We start from the raw sequence: 21,457 nt of genomic DNA on the forward strand, positions 1-21,457 counted from the left end.
AGACCCCTGGAGGATCTCTCAGTCCTGTTTCCTTTGTGACTGTCCTGGAGGGGTAGCAAAAGGCCACCCAAGGAGCGAGAGAAAGCCTCAGGCAGAAACCCAGGGTTGGCTGCTGTCTCAGGTGAAAGTCGGAGCTGAATGGTTGCGTGTAGCTAGTAGCTTGCCAATCATTTTCGACAGCTTATCAGTTCATCACAGACACAGGAAAACTCCCATGCCCTACCTCCCCAGGAGGGTACCATCTCTGCTTCTGTGGATGTTGATGATCCTGGAGTCACACACTGCTGTGTGTCACCCAAAAATAAAAACACTAATCATAGAAGCCATGAGTTAACCTCTGATGCCTTTGAGAACCATGCCTGTGGGGCATGTCTTTTTAAAGGGGTCATGAGAGACCCCGACACTCTTCATAGGACCATGGCTTTAAAACATTTCCCAATTCTAGCCTTCTGGGGAACTGGACAAGCTAAAGGCAGAATCCCTTGAAGACAGAATTCTCTTATACACTGAGCCACAGCCAACCCTATATGTAACCTTAAGGAAAGAAAAGAAGTCAGGTGTTGGTGGTGCACGCCTTTAATCCCAGCTCTTGGGAAGAAGAGGCAGGTGAATCTCTGTGACTTTGGGGCCAGCCTGATCTACAGAGTGAGTTCCAGGACAGCCAGAACTACACAGAGAAACCCTGTCTCAAAAAACAAAAACAGGAAGGAAGGAAGGAAGGAAGGAAGGAAGGAAGGAAGGAAGGAAAGAAGGAAGGAAAGAAGGAAGGAAAGAAGGAAGGAAGGAAGGAAAAAAAAAGTCCAGTGTGTTTATTACATATGAGATGGCAAAATAGTGTCTCACGGCCATTTCAGCAAGTGAAGAAAACAGGTTTTCTCCCTTCTAGCTCAAGAAACTGTTGACAGGAAATTCGTTTGTTGTAACCTGAGAACAAAGAGCCCTGAAGAGCCTTGCAGATAAGCCACAGTGCAGAGTCACCCGAAGCAGACAAACTGCATGAGAAGAGTCAGGCCCTCAAGTTGCAAAAGGACTTTGCTATCTCTGACTGTGGTCACCAACTCCAAGTCTCAAAAGACCAGATAATTTATAGGTTAAAGTAAGAAATCTGGGGGTGGGGTGGCTGACTGACAGTCCAGTGACTTCTCTGCTGTCATCACCTGGTTATGGTGGCTATTTTTCCCCACAGATAACTAGTATTGCTTTTCCTGAACCCAACAGACTTAGAATAGGTCATACCAATGACACGCGTCGGGAGAACAGAAGTATATGGAGAAGCAGGTGGGAGGATCGAGCACAGAGATGTACTCTACTCTGATGTGCCCCTGTGCCTGATTTGAAGTTAGGATCATGGGGCTTGAATGAGCTATCTAGTAACTCATCTTCTCACTCTGTGCAGTGGCAAACAACCTGCAGGGATGTTCCTGCGAAGCAGTGTGGAAGACATGTGAGAACCTGCAGCCCACACGGGTCCCAGAATCCAATGTGTCTTTGTTTTGCCCTTTCCAGAAATTTTTGACTTGGAAGCAAATGAGCATGTGCAGAAGGCCATCAGTGATCGGCAGATGCCTAAAATTGAGTACCGGAAAATCGAGATAGAAGATTACAGTAAGTACCACGTGTCTGCCCTTAGAATGGTCAACAGAACACCTTTGGGCTCAAGGCAGCAAAAAACACAGGCAGAGCTGGTAATTTTTCTCCTCGAGAGATCAGTATGGAACCTCTCCTCAGGTTACCACATCCGGGAGAACACCTTCTGTCCTCGGTATCATGCCCTCTTCCTTGCCTCCAGATGCTGACTGTGAGCTAGTGAGAGGCATCCTTGATGCTGGAGAAATACATGAAGGGGGTCATTGTCACTGCCTGAGGCATTCTTGACACTGCTCCCCAGGCCTTTTGCTTTCACACTCTAGCCACTGGTTTGTTTCTTGAGTGCTGCCTTGGCGCTAGGCTATGAGAACCATCCTGTTTGCTGGAACCAGCTAGCGGCAGCTAGCTCCAAACCTCATCTCTCAATCTGTGTGGCCCCCAGCTCACCCTGGCTGACCCTGAACTCATAGCTGCCCATTGTCCTTAACCCTAGAAGTGTCACCTCCATCAGTGTCCATCAATGCCATCTCCATTCCTATCCATTCTAGGTTCTCTTGCAACTGGACACAGCACTGTTCCGCTAGCTGTTGTCATTCATTTGGATCTCTCTTTTCAACATCTCTGCAGTCATGGCCAGGCCTCAATTCCTGGGAGGATTCTGTCTGATCCACAGTCATTGACAGAGCTCTGGCCAGAGAGGAGAAGGTGGACAGGCTTAGGGGAAGCAGATAAGACTCATAGAAGGAGCAGGTGGAACTATATATACCTTGCAGGCATCTAGAAGTAGAGCCATCTCTACAACACCTGCATCTGCTCTGGCTTGTCAGTGGAGCCAGGGGTACTGGACTGTTAGCATATACCCTTGTGTTCTGCAGCCTAGACAAGATGCAGCCACCTGCAGGCTGCACACTGCCAGGAGCAGGAAGCAGGAAGCAGGAAGCAAGTAGCCCAAGTGGCACAGTACGACCACATAGTGAACACAGTAGGACAACTCATTTACAATGGAAAGCAAAAGATGTGGGTGTTCAGAGAACAGAGATTGAGCCAAATTGTGTAGGAAGGTTGCCTGCACTGGACCAGAGGTTATAAAATGTCCCTTTTGTGGGCTTTGGGTTGACACAGACATAACAGCATCATCCAGAGCACAGCTTAGGCAAGAATAAACATGCTATAGGGAGCCCCTTGTGGACTCTGCCTCCACCAGACCCCAAGCATGGCATGACACCACCAGCAGCTTACCAACAACCCTTGTGGTCCATCCCAGACCACTCACCAAAACACCCCCAGTCCCTCATCAAGTCATGTGAGATCACACTACTTCCAGAAATGCTTGTGTTCTCCCTGACGTCCTGTAGGAAGCTCCATCCACCTTTGGAGTCAGGAACATGTGGAAGCTGGCTAGACTGTGAGTCCAGTTCCCTCCAGCCCACCCCAATTCAGAGACTTTCCCTTGTCGAAGCTCTGAGAAAGGGCCAAGGAAAGAAATGAAGGGGGTAGGTAGCCTCAGGAGGAAGAATAATTTTTTAAACTGCACCTGCAACTGATCCAGTCTACTCTGGCTGAGAGCTGCACCTATGCTCTGGATATTGTCCCCGACATGCCACTCTGACCTGCTGCAGCATGTCCTTGCTCCAGGCTGTTGTGGCTGGGTTCCAATGTGACTTGCCTCCCTGCTAGGACTCCTCTCCCTTACAGTTCCAAAAGCCCCTTCTTCCTCCTCGTTGCTCTGCCTATGGCTGTCATTGCATCTTCACATTCTGGAAACTGACATCATCACCTTCCCTTCGGAAAGCCACAAAGGGCCTGTAGGAGCATCACGAGGACTGAGCCCTGCTCCCAGGCCTCCCCAGCACTGTGGCAGGAGAGGGTACCAGGGACTACCAGATCCACAAGGCCTGGCACGGGGAAGCCACCCTTTGGAGCAAAAAGTCTGAACCACATTGTTCCCCTTCCCTACACCTGTTTACAGTTTTGTTTTTCATTTCCACTGCCAGATAAGGCTTCTGGGAAAGTAAGTGTTGTGCAGAAAAGCTTCTTCAGTGTGGTCAGGCAGGCAGCTACTTCAAAGGTCCCCTCCCCCGCCGATGTGACCACACCAGGTTTTGTGGCTATCTCTGTGATACCCTGAAATGCCTGCCTCTCTGCCAGTCCCTGAGCCAAGGATCCAATTTGCAAGCCATTAACAGTCAGGCTGAGTCAGTAATGAAAGGCTGTCTCGGAGCAGTCTGCCAGGGCTGGGGTGCTTCTGCAGTCACTGCACTACGAAGCCACTAATTCCCATTTAATTGCTGGGCCTTGGTAATCTGGGCTGTAGTTATCCTCAATAAACAAATTCCTGCTGGGGCAGTGAGGCCTGTTCTGGAGGTGGGCTGAACAAAGAAACTGGTGTGGGATAATTTCCTGAGACTTGATTATTACACCCCCCATCTCATGCTACTAATGACCAAACCCAGTGACTTTGGTGGCCACAAGAAAAGCACAGCTATACCAGCTCCTTCTCTAGGGTCCGGTACTTGAGGGTTCAGCAGATAGTCAGACCTGCCTGGTATGAACCTGCAAAGTCACTTGTCACGGTAGAGAGGTGTCCCTCCCCTCTCAATCCAGCATGCCTCTCATTTCAATACATCCCTTCACCTCAGACTCTTCCTCTTCCAGAACAACTGCTCACAAATATCCATCTGTTTGTGTTGGAGAGCTGGCTCAGCAGTTAAAAGCACTGACTGCTCTTCCAGAAGACCCAGGTCCGATTCCCAGCATCTACATAGCAGCTTATAGCAGTCTGTAACTCTAGCTCCAGAGGATCCAACACTGTTTTCTGGCATATCTATGGGTATATGTGTGTGTGCAAAACACCCATACACATAAAGTAAAAATAAACCTATCTCTGATGCATGGCGGACCCAGCCCTCAAGGGCTCTCCCTGTGTGGAATTCTGCCACCAGCAGGTTCCTGTGAGCCCTGAGGAAGTGCATACTTCTTGTGTGAAAAAGTGACATTTGAGCTTCAGACCAGAGAGAGCTACAAGGCCAGTGACCTGCCCAAGGGTTCACACCAAGCTGCTGTGGAAGCTCCCTGTATGGACTTCCCTTCCCACCCCAGGGCATCCACAGAAATGCAGACACTGAACCAGGATACACCGTGGTTCAACCTCCTACCCAGCTGCCCCTGACCAGGCTGTGTTTCACCTGTCCCCAGACTTGCCAATGCAGATCCTGAAGCCGGCCACCTTCACCGACACGGCCCACTACCCCTTATTGCTGGTGGTGTAAGTATGACTGCCTCCTTCTTTCTCCAGGTGCCGTGTTGGGACTCAGCTGTGCAGGGAAGGGGATGGTGGACTCTCAAGGGAGAAGTAGGATAAGTGATGCTGCTTGTTTAGTTCCTAAGATGGGTTGGTTTGTCCGCAAAGGATGAATTCTTTCTGTGATTCCAGAATTCACCCCACAGAGGTAGAAACACAGTAGGGGCACCCAGGTACCGGTGGTCTGTTTCTTATTACTATGGTGAGATTATGAGAACATTCCTGTTCTTGACAAGTATATAGGACCATGGTCCTATAAGACTGTATCATCTAGTGACATCTTCGTATAGCTCAGCTTGACGTTTACACCACAGCCCAGCCTAACAACACAGTCCTCACAACACATCCCTGCACTGAGCTGCATGATAATGACCCAAGAGCCATTCGCCTTTATCTGTCTTCACTGAGTCCAGCCCCCTCCATAGCACGGGCCATTTCCCACGGTATACATTTCCACGGGGAATGCTTTTGAAGCCACAACCTGGGGTCTCCAATGGAGAAGGAAAGAGCTATGTGCAACGTCCCTACCCTCCTCACAGCGAGAGCTGCAAATGCCTGCTTTCAGGAGAGAGTGGCACCTCATTCTTCAAACTGGGAAAGTCACTACTCCAGCCTGTGTGCTGTTTCTTCCCACCTAACCATAAAGAAGGTTTCTAAGTTAATGAGCCATCTGAGGAGTCCCACATCCTGGGCTCTCAAATGGCAGGCAAGGGGGTGGGAGCAGACCAAGGTGTGTTAAGCCCCAAGCAGACAGGAAAATGCCATCATGTTGGAAATGCTCACCAGAAGAGTTCAGGAGACATAAAGTGTTTGCCACACCAATACAAGGCGCTGAATTCTATCTCTAGAAATTATACTTTTAAAAAGCCAGGCATGGTTGCATATCCCATCACTGGGGAAGCAAACAGGAATGCCCCTGGGCCTCCCTGACATGGCCAGCCTAGCCTACTTGGTTGAGTTCCAGGCCAGTGAGAGACCATGACAACACAAAACAAGTCACATGGTGCCTCAGGAATAACACCAGAGTTGACATCTGGCCTACACACACACACGCATGCACACACTCGTCCTTGAGATGACTGGGGTACCTTAGGAATCTCTGAGGGATATGTAAATGATACCTGGCTCACCCATCCCAGACAGCAGAACCCAAGGCAAGGAGTGGGCACAGGGTACCAAGTAAAGGGAAAGATACACACCCGCAGGAGAAATCTTCTCAGATGTGGTTCTTCCCAGCCATAATGAAGCATGCTGAAGACCTATCTCTTCTAGGGATGGTACCCCAGGGAGTCAAAGTGTGTCAGAGAGATTTGCGGTGACCTGGGAAACCGTGTTGGTGAGCAGCCATGGAGCAGTGGTTGTCAAGTGTGACGGCCGAGGAAGCGGCTTCCAGGGAACCAAGCTCCTGCATGAAGTACGGAGGCGCCTGGGATTCTTGGAGGAGAAGGACCAGATGGAAGCTGTGAGGTGAGCAGCCATGAGGACAGGGGTGGAGCAGGGAAGATGGTGGGGATGCTCTCTGCAGGGGCTGCACCTTGAGCATGTCAGCCGTTGCTGCTGCTGCCTGTACACACATCCCGTGCTGGCCCTCACAGAGCTCTGTGGACAGGTGCATGGCCATCTCCAGGAAGATGGCCAGCAGGATTCTCCTGAAGGCTTCCATGCTGGCTTCCACACAGCTTGGTGGCTTCCGTATTGAACTGATCTAAGCACAGGATCAGAGGCCAAGACTGAGCTGGGTCTATGTATTAATCACTTTTATGATCTCTGAGGCCAACTCCCTCACAAGCAGCTCTTCCAGGAGGAGAGGTTTATCTAGGCTCACAGTTTGACAAGATCCTACAGTGTTCCTGGTAGCAGGAACCTTGGCTGGGAATCCTCGAATCTCACTGGATCAGGAAACAGAGAGGAGGGAAGTGTGGCTAGGCAATGAACTTGAAGGCCAACTTCCTCCAATGAGGCTTTACTTACTAAAACCTCCCAAAATATGCCACCAGCTAGGGACACATGAGCCTGTAGGGGGGCATTTTATACCACTGCAATCTGCCTGGCTTCTCCATGCTATGGCTTCTGTGGTTGGCTATGCAGTCATCTCCAGAAAGAGAGGAGAGAGGGAGGGAGGGAGGGAGGGAGGAAGGGAGGGGAGGGAGGGAGGGAAGAAGAGAGTGAACATGAGTGGGAGTGGGGCAAGGCCAAGGGGTCTCCTCACTGCATAAAAGAGGACCCTGTAATATGTAGGCAGCTGGACAGAAATGCCCTCTGGACTCTGAGCAGTGGCTGTTTTCAGTCCTTACCTTTCTCCACATGCTGTCACCAAGTCAGTGAGCCCCACCAAGTGCCACCAAGAAGAGAAGGAGCTCAGTACTAAGGGGCAGATGCTCAAAACCATGCTTTACAATGTCCCCGAAATTTTAAAGGAGCATGAAGAACCCGCCCGAATCTAACGGGCCTCCAGGATCGCTCTGTGGGGTGAGGGGGGGCTTACAACACCCAGAACTGTGAATGTGGCTGTGCACTGAGAGTGAAGTGAAAACAGTCCCAGCGCCCTGCAGAATTGCAGGCTTCGAAGGACAAAGAAGAGCCATGTGACATAGGCCATCCTAGCTGGTGTGTTCATAAGCCTAGGTATGATGGGAGAGTATGGGCTGCCTGAGTTCCCATGTGTGCTGGAGCCTGCAGCTGGTCAACACTCCACACCCAAAGCTCCAAAGCTTCCAGGAGAAGTCTTGACTGGCTTTTTCAAAACGTTTTTTTATGGGCCACAAAGGACCTTCTTTGTGGAGTATTAGCTGCCTTTACGTCACTACAATCAAAATGCCGGAGGAAAGAACTCAAGAGTGGAGAGGTTTGTTTGGCTCACAGTTTTGGGAAAGACAGTCCGTCGTGGCAGGGGAGGCATGCCAGGGTTCCTGGCAGTGGGAGTGTGTGCAGGTTGATCTTCACCTGGTGGTTGCTCAGGAAACAGAGCTAGACTGGAACCAAGGCTGAACGAAAACCTTCAGAAGCCTGCCCCTGCTACTTCATTCCCACTGTCTGGTACCCACCTTCTAAAGGTTCCACGGTTTCCCCACACAGCTCCACCACGCAAGGAGCAAGTGCTCAAGACTCAGAACATGAGCTTGCGGAGGAGAGTTCAGATGCAAGCCCCATCAGGGAGTGTGAGCCAACCAAAACAGACAACACGATGTCTTCAGATCCCATGCATCTTACAGACAGAAATCACATGGGGCTGGAGTGATGACTCGGAGATTAAGAGCATTAGCTGCACTTCCAGAAGACCCAGGTTCAATCCCCAGCACCCTCATGGTAGCTGTAGTTCAGAATTGTCTCCATAAAGCCAGTTCTGGGGAACCTGATGCCATCTGATGGCCTCTGAGGGTATTAAATGCATGTCATACACAGACAAAACCTCCATACACATGAAATAAGAAGGCAAAGGCAGGAATGTCTCAAGAGCCCAACCATCATGGAAGGTGTGTGTGTGAGGATGCTTTTGACAAAGGTCAGCAACAACACACACACACACACTTGTATTTGCCTTTAAGGCAAGGAACCTTGTAGGCTCTGAAGGTTCACAGAGACAGCGGACCCCAGGACTGGAGCTCCAAAGACAAGTAGTGTCAACGAGATGCAGGCTCTGCCCATCTATACTGCCAAGCTGGACAGCCTCACTCTGAGTGACTTTTCTCAGCTGAGGGGAGCCATGACTGTAATAACATCAGCTTCTACAGTCTTTCAGTGTTACTAACTGGTCAGGGCAACAGAAGACACTTCCAGAAACTTCCAGAAAAGAAGAAAGAACTCCTTGACTCGAAAGCTGCTGAGTAACCTTCATTTCATCTCCCTGGACTTAACATTGCGTGATCTAGAACCAACAGCAACAAGAAATAGCCTAGGAATGATTGCAAGACTCCGCATCATCAGCAGGCAAGCTGTATCATCAGACAGGAAGCTGGCTTTCCAGGAGACCAAGGTGGCCCTGATTCTGGCTGTGAGATAATTCCCATCAGAGGAAGGACTGGGACAAATGAACATTGGCTTCTGTCTGTAGGGAGGAGGAGCAGGTGACTGTCAGTGACCCACAGTACACAAGACAGACTTCCCAGGGAAAGTGAGGAGGCGTCTCAACAGGCTGGGGTTAGAGGGGGCTCCCAGGAGCCATCATGGGAGAACTGTCCTTGCCTCTTGCCCTCCTGCCTGGTTCCCCTCCTTGTCTTCTCCAGCTCTTACTTCATCTCATCTGGTTTAACTAGTCCCACTGAGGCGCAGTGTCTCCTCTCTGTTACAGAGAACCCCAGAGAAAGATCATGAATCCTTGAGACAACCTGTGAGCCTGTGGTCCCTAGAGCCACTTCCTCAGAGCTCGGGGACAAAGAGCAAATGTTTTTATCCATTCTTATAAACAAGGAGTGGTCTCTATAGCTAATCAAAAACAACAGCAAACATGCTCTAGGGAAAAACCAGTGATGTCATGTCTCAACCCTAGGCAATCACAGAACAAGAGCCCAGGAATGGCTGTAAGACTTGGCAGATTTTCAGTGTGGAAGGAGGAGACTGAAGACAGTCCATCATGCTAACCCCCTGAAGCTCTCTGGCTCTGGATGCCTTCCACCTGCTCATAGACCCCTGGAGCCCTGGATATATAGTCCCCTGTAAGGTCACATAAACCAGCACCTTGCTAGAAAAGGGAAGGTGTAAGGTGGGGTAAAATGGACAGGGCCTCTGGGGCTCCCTTCTGCTCCTAAGGCTCGGCTGGGCACCTAGAAGTTCCCCAGAAACCTCATTGGGGTACATTGCATTTAGAATGTAAACAAAGTGAGCACCAAATAAATAAATAAATACGTAAAAGGAATAAGCAGCTGCTTTTAGAATCCCAGGATCCTTTCTAGTTTGAAGAGGTTCTTCAGGCTGGTCAACATGGCTGTGGACTACGGGCTGTAGAGGAGACCCACCTACATCTCACGCCTCTTTTCCCTTGGCCTGCAGGACCATGCTGAAGGAGCAGTACATTGACAAGACACGAGTGGCCGTGTTTGGGAAGGTGAGTCTTGCTGTCTTCTGCCAGAGCCTCTAGACCCTGGAGGTTAGAACTGTGTCTCACCACTGTCAGCTTCCTTCTGAGTCACTGAGGTCACCTACGGCCCCAGGGGAGGGAGAGAAAGGAGAGAAAGGGAGAGGTTAGTGATTGCAGCATTGCAGGAGAACCTATCTTTGGCCTTTGTCACTTGGCCTAGAAGGAGAGAAAGCAGGTCAGGCCATCATCAGAGAACTTCACTGAGCTCCTAATTTCTTCCCTTGCCGAACCTGGTGAGCGCTGATGGGCACTCCAGAAGAGGGACCAAGAACCAGGGTGTGGACAACTTCCTGTGTGCAACCACACTGTTCCCCCACCTTTGCTCAAATGGAAGGAAGACTGTGGGTTCCCTGTGGCTAAACCAGAGCAGTTTCCACCTGGCAGCTCATGGCTTAGCCTCAGCTGGCCCAGACAGGCTGCGGTGGAGGCCCAGGGATGGGAATTAGGTCTCCAAGGGCTACTTGTAAGGTGTGCTAGGCCACCCTCCCTTCCTCAGGCCACCTGGACTGGAGAGCCCTTATTCTCAGAAAACCAAGAGCTCATGGCTGTGCTTCTCTTTCCTCGTGGAAGCCCCACCACCCCTTTAGAGGAGCCCTGCAGTCAACACCAGAATATACCCCACAGACTGGTGAGCCATGTGCACTGGGGGACCTGATGGTGTCGTATGGGAGACAATCATGGCTCTCACCTAATACCTGACAAAAAGCAACTTGAGGGATAAAGGATCTATTTTGGCTCCTAGCTCCGTGATGGGAAAGGAATGGCAGCCATGATCGTGGGAGTCTACATTACATCTCTGAGGGTAAGGGGTCAGCAGAGAAAGTAGAGGAACTGTGGCCAGAGGTAGAGTTGGTTGTGATCTTATTATCTTAACTGACCTAGGATCCCAAAATTTCTTCTTATTTAAAGAGGGTGTGCATGGCCCAATCAATGCCTGCCAGTTAGGCCCATATCCCAAAAGTTCATTGGTCTTCTAGAACAGTGCTACCAGCTGGGGACTCACGTTCAAAGCATGAGCCTGTAGAGTCACTTCATCTGAGCTTTAATCCACCTGAGCCCCTGTGGAAGCGAGGCCACAGGGAGAATCGCCAGTGGGCTCCCCTCAGAGGCGGAACAGAGCCACGAGATAGCCCTGAGGCTTGTTCCAGACACTCCTGCCTGTGAGTAGCCCAGGGCCGTAGATCACTGATAAACTTAACTGGGCCTCAGTACTCACTACACCCCTTAACCCTCACACCCCTGACTTCCTAGCACCCCTGTGACAGAAGTGAGGGGGCCAATGAGGGGGTCTTCATGAATTTCACTCTCCCCAAACATATAACAATGTCCATCTAGAAGGGGAGCTAACCTGGCCTTCTTCCTTTGCCTCAGACAGTAACACCCACTGGGACCGGGTCACTTTCTCTGGCCACAGCAGGCCCAGGGTCATCTGATTGTCAGTGGGTTTTATCCGGGTGTGGCCAGCTGGGCTACACAGCCAAGTGTGCCATGCGGGGAGGGGCCATGCACCTTCAGATGCATTCCTCCCCCATGCCTAGAGCCAAGTGTGCCGTGCGGGGAGGGCCATGCACCTTCAGATGCATTCCTCTCCCATGGCTAGAGCCAAGTGTGCCATGCGGGGAGGGCCATGCACCTTCAGATGCATTCCTCCCCCGATGGCTAGAGCCAAGTGTGCCATGCGGGGAGGGGCCATGCCCCTTCAGATGCACTCCTCCCCCGATGGCTGGAGCCAAGCAAGCAGCAGCTTGTTACTTGCCAGACCCTTGCTTTCCTGTTCTGCCAAGGGGGGCCTCACACTTTGCTTAGTAGCCTGGGTCTGTTTAGGTTTTGTTTGGCTTTGTATAAATGTACCTTAAACAGAAGTTTTGTGAGCCTCCAACTCGGGTTCCCCACTTGTAAACAGAGACTGCATTTTTATTTCCCAGCCATCCAGACCCGAATAATGCTACAAAAAAATGTATTGATTACAGTATTGTTTAGCCAATGGCTCAAGTGTATTCCTAGCTAGCTCTTATATTTTAAATTAACCCATGTCTGTTAATCTGTGTATCACCACGAGGCTGTGGCTTACCGGTAAGGTTCTTGCATCTTTCTGCTTCGGCAGCTACATGGCATCTCTCTGACTCTGCCTTCTTTCCTCCTCTATGCCTGCTTGGACATTTACACATTCAATACATATGCATTCACATATGAGCTCACATGTTCACACAAGTAGACAGGCTCAGAATATCCATTCATATGCATACAACTGTATTTTCAGCTGTATGCCCATACATGTAAGCACACACGCCTGCATGTTCTTATGTTCCTTTGCTTATATGGTCACATAGATAGATAGATAGATAGATAGATAGATAGATAGATAGATAGATAGATAGATACTCACAAATGTTCACCTCTCTCTCTCTCTCTCTCTCTCTCTCTCTCTCCCTCTTTCTCTCTGTCTCATACACCCACTTACTCACATATGCCTTCTACAGCCACCATTTGTCTCTAGTTCTCTCAGCCCATTCATGCTCAGGGAATTTGTCCCATTCCACTTGACTTCTCTCAGCAGACGATAATACTTGGAAGGTACCAGACAGTGATGGGGCACAGCTTCAGCTAGGAGATCCACACCAGCAGTCAGACCTCGTGAGTGCTAAGGGCTCACCCTACTTGCAGGACACACATACAAGTTTCATGAAGTCCTGGGCTGGGTGGCATGAAGGTCTTTTCTCCACCCTGTTCCTGAGCTCTGCTTCAGCTTCTATAGGATGCACAGAGACAGGCGCTGGCTGTAGATGAGGAAGAGGAAGGGAGGCTGGACTGGAATGCTGGACACCAGTTGGACACCAGGTTCCCTCTGCCACCATCCTAGGCAGAGGATGTGATCTCTGTGATCACATAGAGGCATACTTATCCCAGGTCTCTGGGCACTGGGTGCTGAAGAGGGGGAGACTGAGTCACACAACATGGAACCGGGGAACTATTTAGTGTCTCATCTATTGCCCAACAAGGATATAAAGCTCAGGTCTTTGAAAAACTTCATGAACACATACATATTAGGGGCTGGCCTTCATGGGCTGAGGCTAGTTTCCTACTGAGTTGTGGAAAGTGACCCCACCCCTTGCCTCTTCTTTTTCCCTTCTGTCTCCTAGGATTATGGTGGTTACCTGAGCACTTACATCCTCCCAGCCAAGGGAGACAATCAAGGCCAGACTTTCACCTGCGGCTCAGCGCTCTCTCCAATAACAGACTTCAAACTCTATGGTAATGGCTTTGATGAGACCCAAGGTTGAGCTTGCAGCATAACCCCACCTTTCCCTTCAGCACCTCTGTGCCCTATAGCAAGCACCCACAGGACATAGTGACCCCTTGGGGCAGGAGGGGAGTCCTTAGCCATTGTTTGGAGTGAAGGTGGGTCAGTTCACCAGTAGGCAAAGATCACTCTCCAAAATCCAAGGTCAGCTCACAGTAATGACTTCAGAAAAGCCTGTGCCCACAAGTGGGGAGGAGGTAGGGAGCAATGCCTAGGCCATTCTGCTGCAGGAATGTGTGCGCCGGGCAAGTACAGAGGGGAAAGAAGGGAGGAGGGGCGGGTGCTTGCACACAGACCACGCTGGTGATGGTGAGGTTATTACTACTCCCGGGATATGGGGGTCTGCCTGCCTCCATCCAGGTCCACAGATTGCACCTGGCCATACTTCTTTGTGCCGAGCAAAGCTTCCCAGGAGCGGGACTAGACCTGGGGGATGGGCCATCAGGATGACTTGTGTGGGCTCCAAACAGACCTGAGATGACCTAGAGAGCCACCTGCCGAAGCAGACATGATCCCTGCCCAACACAGTTGTCTTCTCTTTGGCATCTACCCCTTTCTCTGGCAGTGTGTGGCTTGGTGATACTCAACACAAAGCCCTAAGTAGCCCTGAAAATACACATTCTGTTTAGTGCTCCAGGGCACGAGGCTCTGAGCCCCAGGAGACCCCATATTAGGTGATGACAAGAATCAGGGGTCTTGGGGCTGGAGAAATGGCTCAGCTGTTAAAAGCACTGACTTCTCTTCCAGAGGACCCGGGTTCAATTCCCAGCACCCACATGGCAGCTCACAGCTGTCTGAAAATCCAGTTCCAGGGGATCTGACACCTTCACACCAATGCACATAAAATAAAAGATAAATAAATCATAAAATTTTTTTTAAAAAAGAATCAGGGGTCTTCTTGTCTTAAGTCTGCTGCAGTACTGTGGGAACTGCTCTCTTCCCTGTGTCCCTCCTAAGGTGCTGGTCTAGCAGCCTCTGAGGAGCTCATGACACAGGGTGTCACAGCTCTGATGCAAATGACTTTGCCCTTGTTGCAAAAGGAGTGGCGGGCTGCATTCCGGCCACCCGGCTAGCTTTACCTGAAATAATTACATGGAAACTGTATTCTTTTAAACACTGCCTGGCCCATTAGCTCTAGCCTCTTACTGGCTAACTCTCACATTTTGATTAGCCCATTTCTATTAATCTGTGTAGCACCACGAGGTGGTGGCTTACCAGGAAGATTCTAACCTATGTCCATCTTGGACCAGAGTTCATGGCATCTGCCTGACTCTGCTTCTTTCTCCCAGCATTCTGTTCTGTCTACTCCACCTATCTAAGCTGCTGTCCTATCTAAAGCCAAGGCAGTTTCTTTATTAACCAATGAAAGTAACACATAGACAGATGCTCTTCCTACATCATGCCCTGGCCATTAGAATGTTCCTGGTTCAACTCCAGAGTAATCTTCCCATGGGAATATATGTGTTGTGTGTTGGATTGTTCAGTGAGACTCTTAATTTCTTAATCATACCATTCCAATTCACCTGATTCAGATATGCATAAATTAAACTGAACCCCCCCACACACACACGCTCCTTGTTTTCAGTGCTGCATATAGGACTCAAGACCTCATGCTTGCTAGGCGGGCCCTGTCTGCTGAGCTCCCCAGCCCACCTGTATCTTAATGAACCACAAAGTTCCTTCCCCTGCCTCCTGTAACTCACAAAGGTCACCCCAGAAACCCTGTGACATCGAAGTGAGCCCTCATCCCTGGTTGTCCTGGCAGAACAATGCTATGGGAGCACTGCCCCCTTCTCCATCACCTGGCACACATCAGGTGTGCAGAACCAGGATCTAAGCTGCTTAGAGAAATTCACCAGGAATGACGCATTTAAACATATCACTCTCTCTCTCTCTCTCTCTCTCACACACACACACACACACACACACACACACACACTGTTTGACTCCCTTGCCATGAGGTAGGAGATTTAGGAGACAGCTTTTAAATCCCAAAAACTTAAGTCCAGTATGGTGGGTGGTGCATACATTTAATCCCGGTACTTGGGAGGCAGAGGGAGGTGGATTTCTGTGATGATGAGGCCATTTGGGCTTACACATTCAGTTTCCAGACCTGCTAAAACTACATAGTGAGACCTTGTCTCAAAACAAAAGCAAAAAAAAAAAAACCAACAAAAAGCTTAGCATTTACTATGCAAGTAGCAGGGAAATGGCCCCATCCTGCAGCCTCATCCCTTCCATCTGGGCTCTGCCCATTGGAGCCCTTGAGGACCAGGGATGACCCTTTCCCTTTGCCTCCGTGCAGCCTCTGCATTTTCCGAGCGGTACCTTGGCCTCCATGGACTCGACAACAGAGCATATGAGGTACGTTTGGCATAGCTGCTATTTGGAGAGACAGGGAACCAGGTGAGACTGATCCATCTACTCTTCCCCGTCCTCCCACCTCTCATCCCCACCCACTCTCCCTCCCAAAGGGCTGGGCCTCTCCACCATCACAACCTTGGGATCATCTTCTCACTGCACTGAGCTGGATTAATGTGGCCTCTGTAAGCTCCTCTGTTCTCCTGATTGGCTTTGGTGGGTGAAGGAGAGAGATGAGAAAGCCCAGGGTGCTGCTGGTGGTTGGGGGCCCCTGCTCCCCACATCAAGGCCAGTTCCTCTTTGGGAGGGTGAAGTATGAATTGTGTTTCTTACTACATCCCAGCCATCCTGTTGTCTCAGAGTGTTATACACAGCACGTCATCAGCCATGCACAGGCAGAAAGCAGTGTTGTGCAGGACTCTACATGGACAGAGGGACAAGCCTGTCCAGTGTCACTGGGTGACATGATGGCCCTCTAAGACCACCTCTTCTCAGAGAACCCCCTTCACTTTCTCTCTCCTTTCCCCTACTCTAAGGGAATTGTTCTTTTCTCATGACATAGACAGCCCAGCTCTCCAGGGCCTGGCATTTCCCACCGTTTCCCTTGACCCCTCCATCAATGTCCCCAACCCCCACCTGCTCCCTATCCATTGCCCCACAGATAACCCTGTCCTCTTGCCCCCCACACACGCAGATGACCAAGCTGGCACACCGAGTGTCCGCACTGGAGGACCAGCAGTTCCTGATCATCCATGCCACGGCTGACGGTGAGGACAGAGCGCCCCCCCCACACCCAAAACCCCTAGTGCTGAAGGTCCCCTGGGTGGTGATGTGAATTTTTTGGCAAATGTTTGTTTCTGTTTTCTTCTACAGAAAAAATCCATTTCCAGCACACAGCTGAGCTCATCACACAGCTGATCAAAGGAAAGGCCAATTACAGCTTACAGGTATGGGATGCTCCCTGGGAGGTGTGGTACATAGAGCAAGGTGGCCCTTGTCGTGGGGACAGGACCGAGCGGGGTCCACATCATATCATGCCAGTGCCCTTCAAATGATAGCAGCTCCCCTCTGTATCCAAGCCACCACTGTTCCTCCCGACCCTGCCCCACATTCCACTTCTAAGCAGAGAAGATGGCCAAGCCAGCACATGCAGGCCCTGGCAGTGTTTTGTAGATATGGGGAGGGAGGACTGGTGTCCCAGCATGGGTGGCTATCGAGTCTTCTCTTTCTGACTCTCTCTGGGCAAGAGCCCTGTGAATGCCCCGAGCTCCTCTCCCCTCTGTGACTGTGATCAAACACTGTCCGTCCCAGAAACAAAACCCTCGACTGGCTTCACTGGCGTTCACTCCTACCTCTCCCCAGCCACACACAGGAATGATGCTGGAAGCTTCTCTAGTTTCCTTCTTGTGCTCTGGCTCCTTTGATAAAACAGTTATAAGCTCACCATCTTCTAAATTCAGGGGTAAACGGCACCCTAACTCCACCAGAGAGTCTGTCTGGTTTTGACCACTGTCTTCCTCTGCATTCAGCATCCAATGACCTCTGGCAGCCCTGTATGTAGACTGAGTAAGGAAGGGACTTTGGCCTGAAAGTTGTTGGCTGCGGTGAATGGCTTGGTAACATTACATTTCAGAGTGTGACGCACTCTGGATTTGTTAAGTATACTCCACACATCATGGCACCTGGGCCTAGGAAAGGACTCCCCTGGCGCCATGCATGCTAACACAGCAGCTGCCCTCATAGACACTCAAGAGTCTGCAGTCATGACAAGCTCCAGGGGAGAGCACAGGAACAGGGGACAATGCAAGAGGGGTGGCATGCCCCCTGATTGCCTTCTTGTAGCTTATGAGCTGAACGTACATATTTCAGGCTAATGGTATCATTAATAAATAAATAAATAAATAAATAAATAAATAAATAAGAGTGTTACTCTCAAAAGCATGAAAAGAATACAGGACTCAAAATGAAACTGGGCTCAGATATAGAAAGAGTAAGATTCCAAATCACACTTGGCTTTTCGCCGGGCGTGCGTGCGGGATCAGTGCGGTGCCTCTAGAAGACAGGTTATGCCATTGCTTTGGCTGTCCACTAAAGACCCGCTCTAGCTGGCGTGCCTGTTTATCAGCCCTCCATTGTCGCAGGCCTTGTCCTAGTGCCTTGGGGTATTATAGTATTCAGCTCTCACCAGAAACAATTATGAGCCAGACTCTATTCAGTTTTCCTTCTCACATCACCTGGACCCAAGACACAGCTGCGTGAGCGTATACTAAGTCAGCACGTGTGGGTTCAGAGAGCAGGCAGCCTGGGGCTCATTCCCATCCTGGAGAACCACTCAGCCAAAAGTTAGTCATCTCTCTCTCTCTCTCTCTCTCTCTCTCTCTCTCTCTCTCTCTCTCTCTCTCTCCTTTCCTCCCACCCTCTCTCCCTCCCTCCCTCTCCCTGTGTGTGTGTGTGTGTGTGTCTTTCTGTCTGTTTCTCTCTCTCTGTCTCTCTCTCTCCACCCCCTCTGTGTGTGTGTCTGTGTGTGTGTGATCCTTGGCCTGTGACCGTGAAGTTCTTATATTTTCGGTTGTGAGCCTAGCCTTTAACTCCAGGCCGACCTTGTAGTTCTAAGTGTGTACCCAGGCTGCAAAGTAGAGCAAGTAGCTCTGGCCAGAAGGTCTGCTAAATGAGGTATTTTCCGACTTACTCAACCAGTCCTCACTGCATCCATTCTCTTGGGGAGGGGAATAGAAATGCCAAGGGAGAAGGTTCTGGGTAGATGGGTAAGTTTTCATGAGCTGCCAAGGCTGCAAGAGCCCTTCTGCTTGGTACAGAAACAGAGCTCCCCCGAGGAAAGGGCGCTGCTGCTGGGACTCCTGTGGCTAAGAGATTCCTTCTCCAGCTGGAATTCAGTGTGTGGAGCATGGCTTTTCCCAGACTGCATATCCTCCATGCCTCCAGGAGTCCCTTTAGCAGGTGAACTACCGAGAGGTAACCTCGTTCTTCTCCCTTCACAGATATACCCAGATGAAAGCCACTATTTCCACAGCGTGGCACTCAAGCAGCATCTGTACCGGTCCATCATCAACTTCTTTGTGGAATGCTTCAGGATCCAGGACAAGCTACCCACAGCCACATCAAAAGAGGATGAGGAGGAGGACTAATGTTGCTTGAGACCTAAGCACAGACATGGCTCTTTCTACAACAATATGCAACTGAGGAACCCTCCCCCACCACCACTCTTCCTCCAAGGGCAGTGGAAGTGGGGGTGTCGGCATTCCGTAGCATGTGTCTCGATACTGAAGGCCATTTGGGTGGGGGCGACAAGCTCTGGTGGGAACCACATAGCCTGGAACAACCCCACCTCAGCAGCATCGCCTCCTCCTGGCCCCCAATGACTGGCACATCCCATGCCCTCTCCCCCGAGGGGACAAAGTGAAGGACAATGACCGTGAGGGCACACTTTGAGCCCTTACGTCCAAGCTTTCTCTCTGTAGCATTGAGACCCGCTGTCTGCATTCACACACTGCATCTGTGCCCTCAACTGTGAGTCCTGTCTGGCTTCCTGTCTGACAGAGCTGTGCCATGGGAACAGGACAGCATGGTTGTCTCAGCAGTGTTCATACATGCCTGGCCCCTTTCTGTGGTTAGAAGAGCCCCCACTGTCCCTATCTGCACCCAGAAAACAGGTCTTTTATGTACAAAGTAAGACTATAACTCTGCCCATGGTTAACCTTGTAGAATTACTTTGTATTTTTCTATGGTTTTAACTGGACACCCCACTGTCTCGGCCCCTGGACTGTCTCACTCCGAGCATTCTTTCTTTCGGTCTTCTGTTGCTTTGCTATGCTTTCCATGTCGTACTTGTTTGGATAAAGAGATCATTCTGGAACACCTGCTGTCTCTGTTAGACTTGGTGGAGGTATTGCAGACACCAAGGACTCAGAGCACCCAGCAGCACTCACTAAAAGCTCATCAGTCAAACCTTCTTCCCCCTGAGTGGAGCTGGGACTCGCCTATGGCTCCCCATCCATCCCACATGAACTTAAACTGCTACTCTTTCCCCTCCTTGATCAGCTGTCTGCTCTCTCCAGGTGACATTAGGTTAAAAATCACAAGACAGAAGGTTGGTTCCACTCTTAGGTCTGCTGAGTAATAAACCGGACCAGGTCATCACCAGCTGCCCCAGGCTGGCTCCCCCCTCCTGCTCTGACAGTGCCGTCGGTGAGCCCCACCCTCTCTCAGTAGCCTTGTAAGATACACTACCGACCAGATGTGTGACCACTGCCACCCATGTATATTTCGTTTCATTGTATATAAAGCAAGAAATGTGTGTCTGGCGTTGTGCAGTCCCCTCCCCCTCCCAGGCCTATCCTTGTGTTGAACTTGCATGCAGACACCTCTCTGGCTGATCTGGCCTGTCCAGAAGTGCTAGTTTGAAATATATCCATTGCCATTATTTCCTTTCAGGACTTTTGACAACCTGTATGCTGGTACGAACCACCCCAGGTTCCACTCCTGCTGGGGTGTCCTGAAACCCTGTCCTCAGAGATGTGTCCATGTTTTTTGTTTTGATTTTGGGTATTTTTTGTTTTGTTTATTTTTTTTAATGTTTGTGGGTTTTGATTCCGTCCACACAAGCACTGGCTCTTGTTAGGTCTGTTGGAAGAGTTGTATCCTGGGGTTTTCCACAGAAGATGTGTCACACTGATGAGAAGGGACCTCATGCTGACAGACAGACAGACAAACAGACAGACAGACAGACAGACCATGCTTTCACTACTTCAACAGGCTCAGCTGGCAGCAAAGCCCAGGAGGTCTGAAAGGGGGAGTCAGCTCTGGCTGCAAGGACAGGTCGGAGGGCGACGGGGATGAGGCATGGTAGCGTTTGTCATCCATGGAATAAAACATTATTTTACCACTCAGGTTGTTTTTTTTTTTTACTTTCCTCCACTGGCTCCCATTAGAAAGTGGGCTAGGCTTCAAGACATGGTTTTTGCTTTCTTTCCTTGGAGTGGGAGGTGGGGTGTCTTGCAGTGTAGCCCTGGCTGGCCTGGAACTCACTATGGCCCTCACCAGACTGTCCTCTGTTCCCAGATGCTGGGATTAAGTGTGTGCACCACCATGCCTGACCTGTTTTGCTTTGTTAATGCTGGGTGGAGTTTGCTTTTCACTATGAGCATGCATCCTACAGAATAGTGGGTCTTGTGACATTTTCATACATACATACATACATACGTAGGAAACATATTCACCCCGCTGCCCTTCCCTGTGCTCTCCCACTGCTGCTGAGCCCTCCCTTTTCTCAAACAGCCCCCCCTTCTACTTTCATACGGTGAGCCAAGGAATTTGACTAGGGGTGCTTACATGACCATGGGTGAAGAGTTATGGGCAGTGACTATACCACTGAAGAAAATGTTCCTCCTCCTCCAGCCACATGAAATATCAGTAGCTCCTCAGGGAGGGTGGGACTTCATACTCCCCATCCAGATCCATGATAGAATGTCGATGGGCCCAATTGTGTGCAGGTGACCACAGCTGCTGTGAGTACCTAAGGGTGACAGACACATCCTGTCACAGGGACAGCATTTCCCAGCACTCCTTCCCCATTCTCTGGCTCTTCTAATCTTTCTTTGCATCTTGATGTTCCTGTACCTTAGAGTGGATGATATAGAGGTCCCGTTTAAAGATGAGCACACCACAATCTCTTTTTCTCAGTACTTTGGGCACCTGCAAAAGAAACTCCTCTGAACAAAGCTGTGAGTAGCACTGAATTATGGGTATAATCATAAATACTTAGAAGGCAACTTGAGGCACTCAGCACGTCCATTGGCTACATACCACTAGCTTT

The 21,457-nt window shown here is 50.2% G+C and overlaps 1 protein-coding gene across 4 annotated transcripts in view; it reads left to right on the forward strand.

Moving 5' to 3' along the window:
- Positions 1-20,527, forward strand: part of Dpp6 (dipeptidyl peptidase like 6) — an 868,555-nt gene extending 848,028 nt beyond the window's left edge. For all 4 annotated transcript variants that reach the window (XM_085691109.2, XM_048440198.3, XM_087907530.1 and 1 more), the window contains exons 18-26: positions 1,507-1,605; positions 4,783-4,852; positions 6,161-6,355; positions 9,875-9,929; positions 13,103-13,214; positions 15,569-15,627; positions 16,319-16,391; positions 16,498-16,571; positions 18,624-20,527. In XM_085691109.2, coding sequence (XP_085547235.2) covers positions 1,507-1,605; positions 4,783-4,852; positions 6,161-6,355; positions 9,875-9,929; positions 13,103-13,214; positions 15,569-15,627; positions 16,319-16,391; positions 16,498-16,571; positions 18,624-18,770 — 884 coding nt within the window. In that variant the 3' untranslated portion in view covers positions 18,771-20,527. The remainder of the gene's footprint in view (positions 1-1,506; positions 1,606-4,782; positions 4,853-6,160; positions 6,356-9,874; positions 9,930-13,102; positions 13,215-15,568; positions 15,628-16,318; positions 16,392-16,497; positions 16,572-18,623) is intronic.
- The last annotated feature ends 930 nt before the right edge of the window (positions 20,528-21,457 follow it).

The sequence above is a fragment of the Myodes glareolus genome, chromosome 6 (genome assembly GCF_982192425.1).
Source record: "Myodes glareolus chromosome 6, mMyoGla1.1, whole genome shotgun sequence".
Taxonomy (NCBI): Eukaryota; Metazoa; Chordata; class Mammalia; order Rodentia; family Cricetidae; genus Myodes; species Myodes glareolus.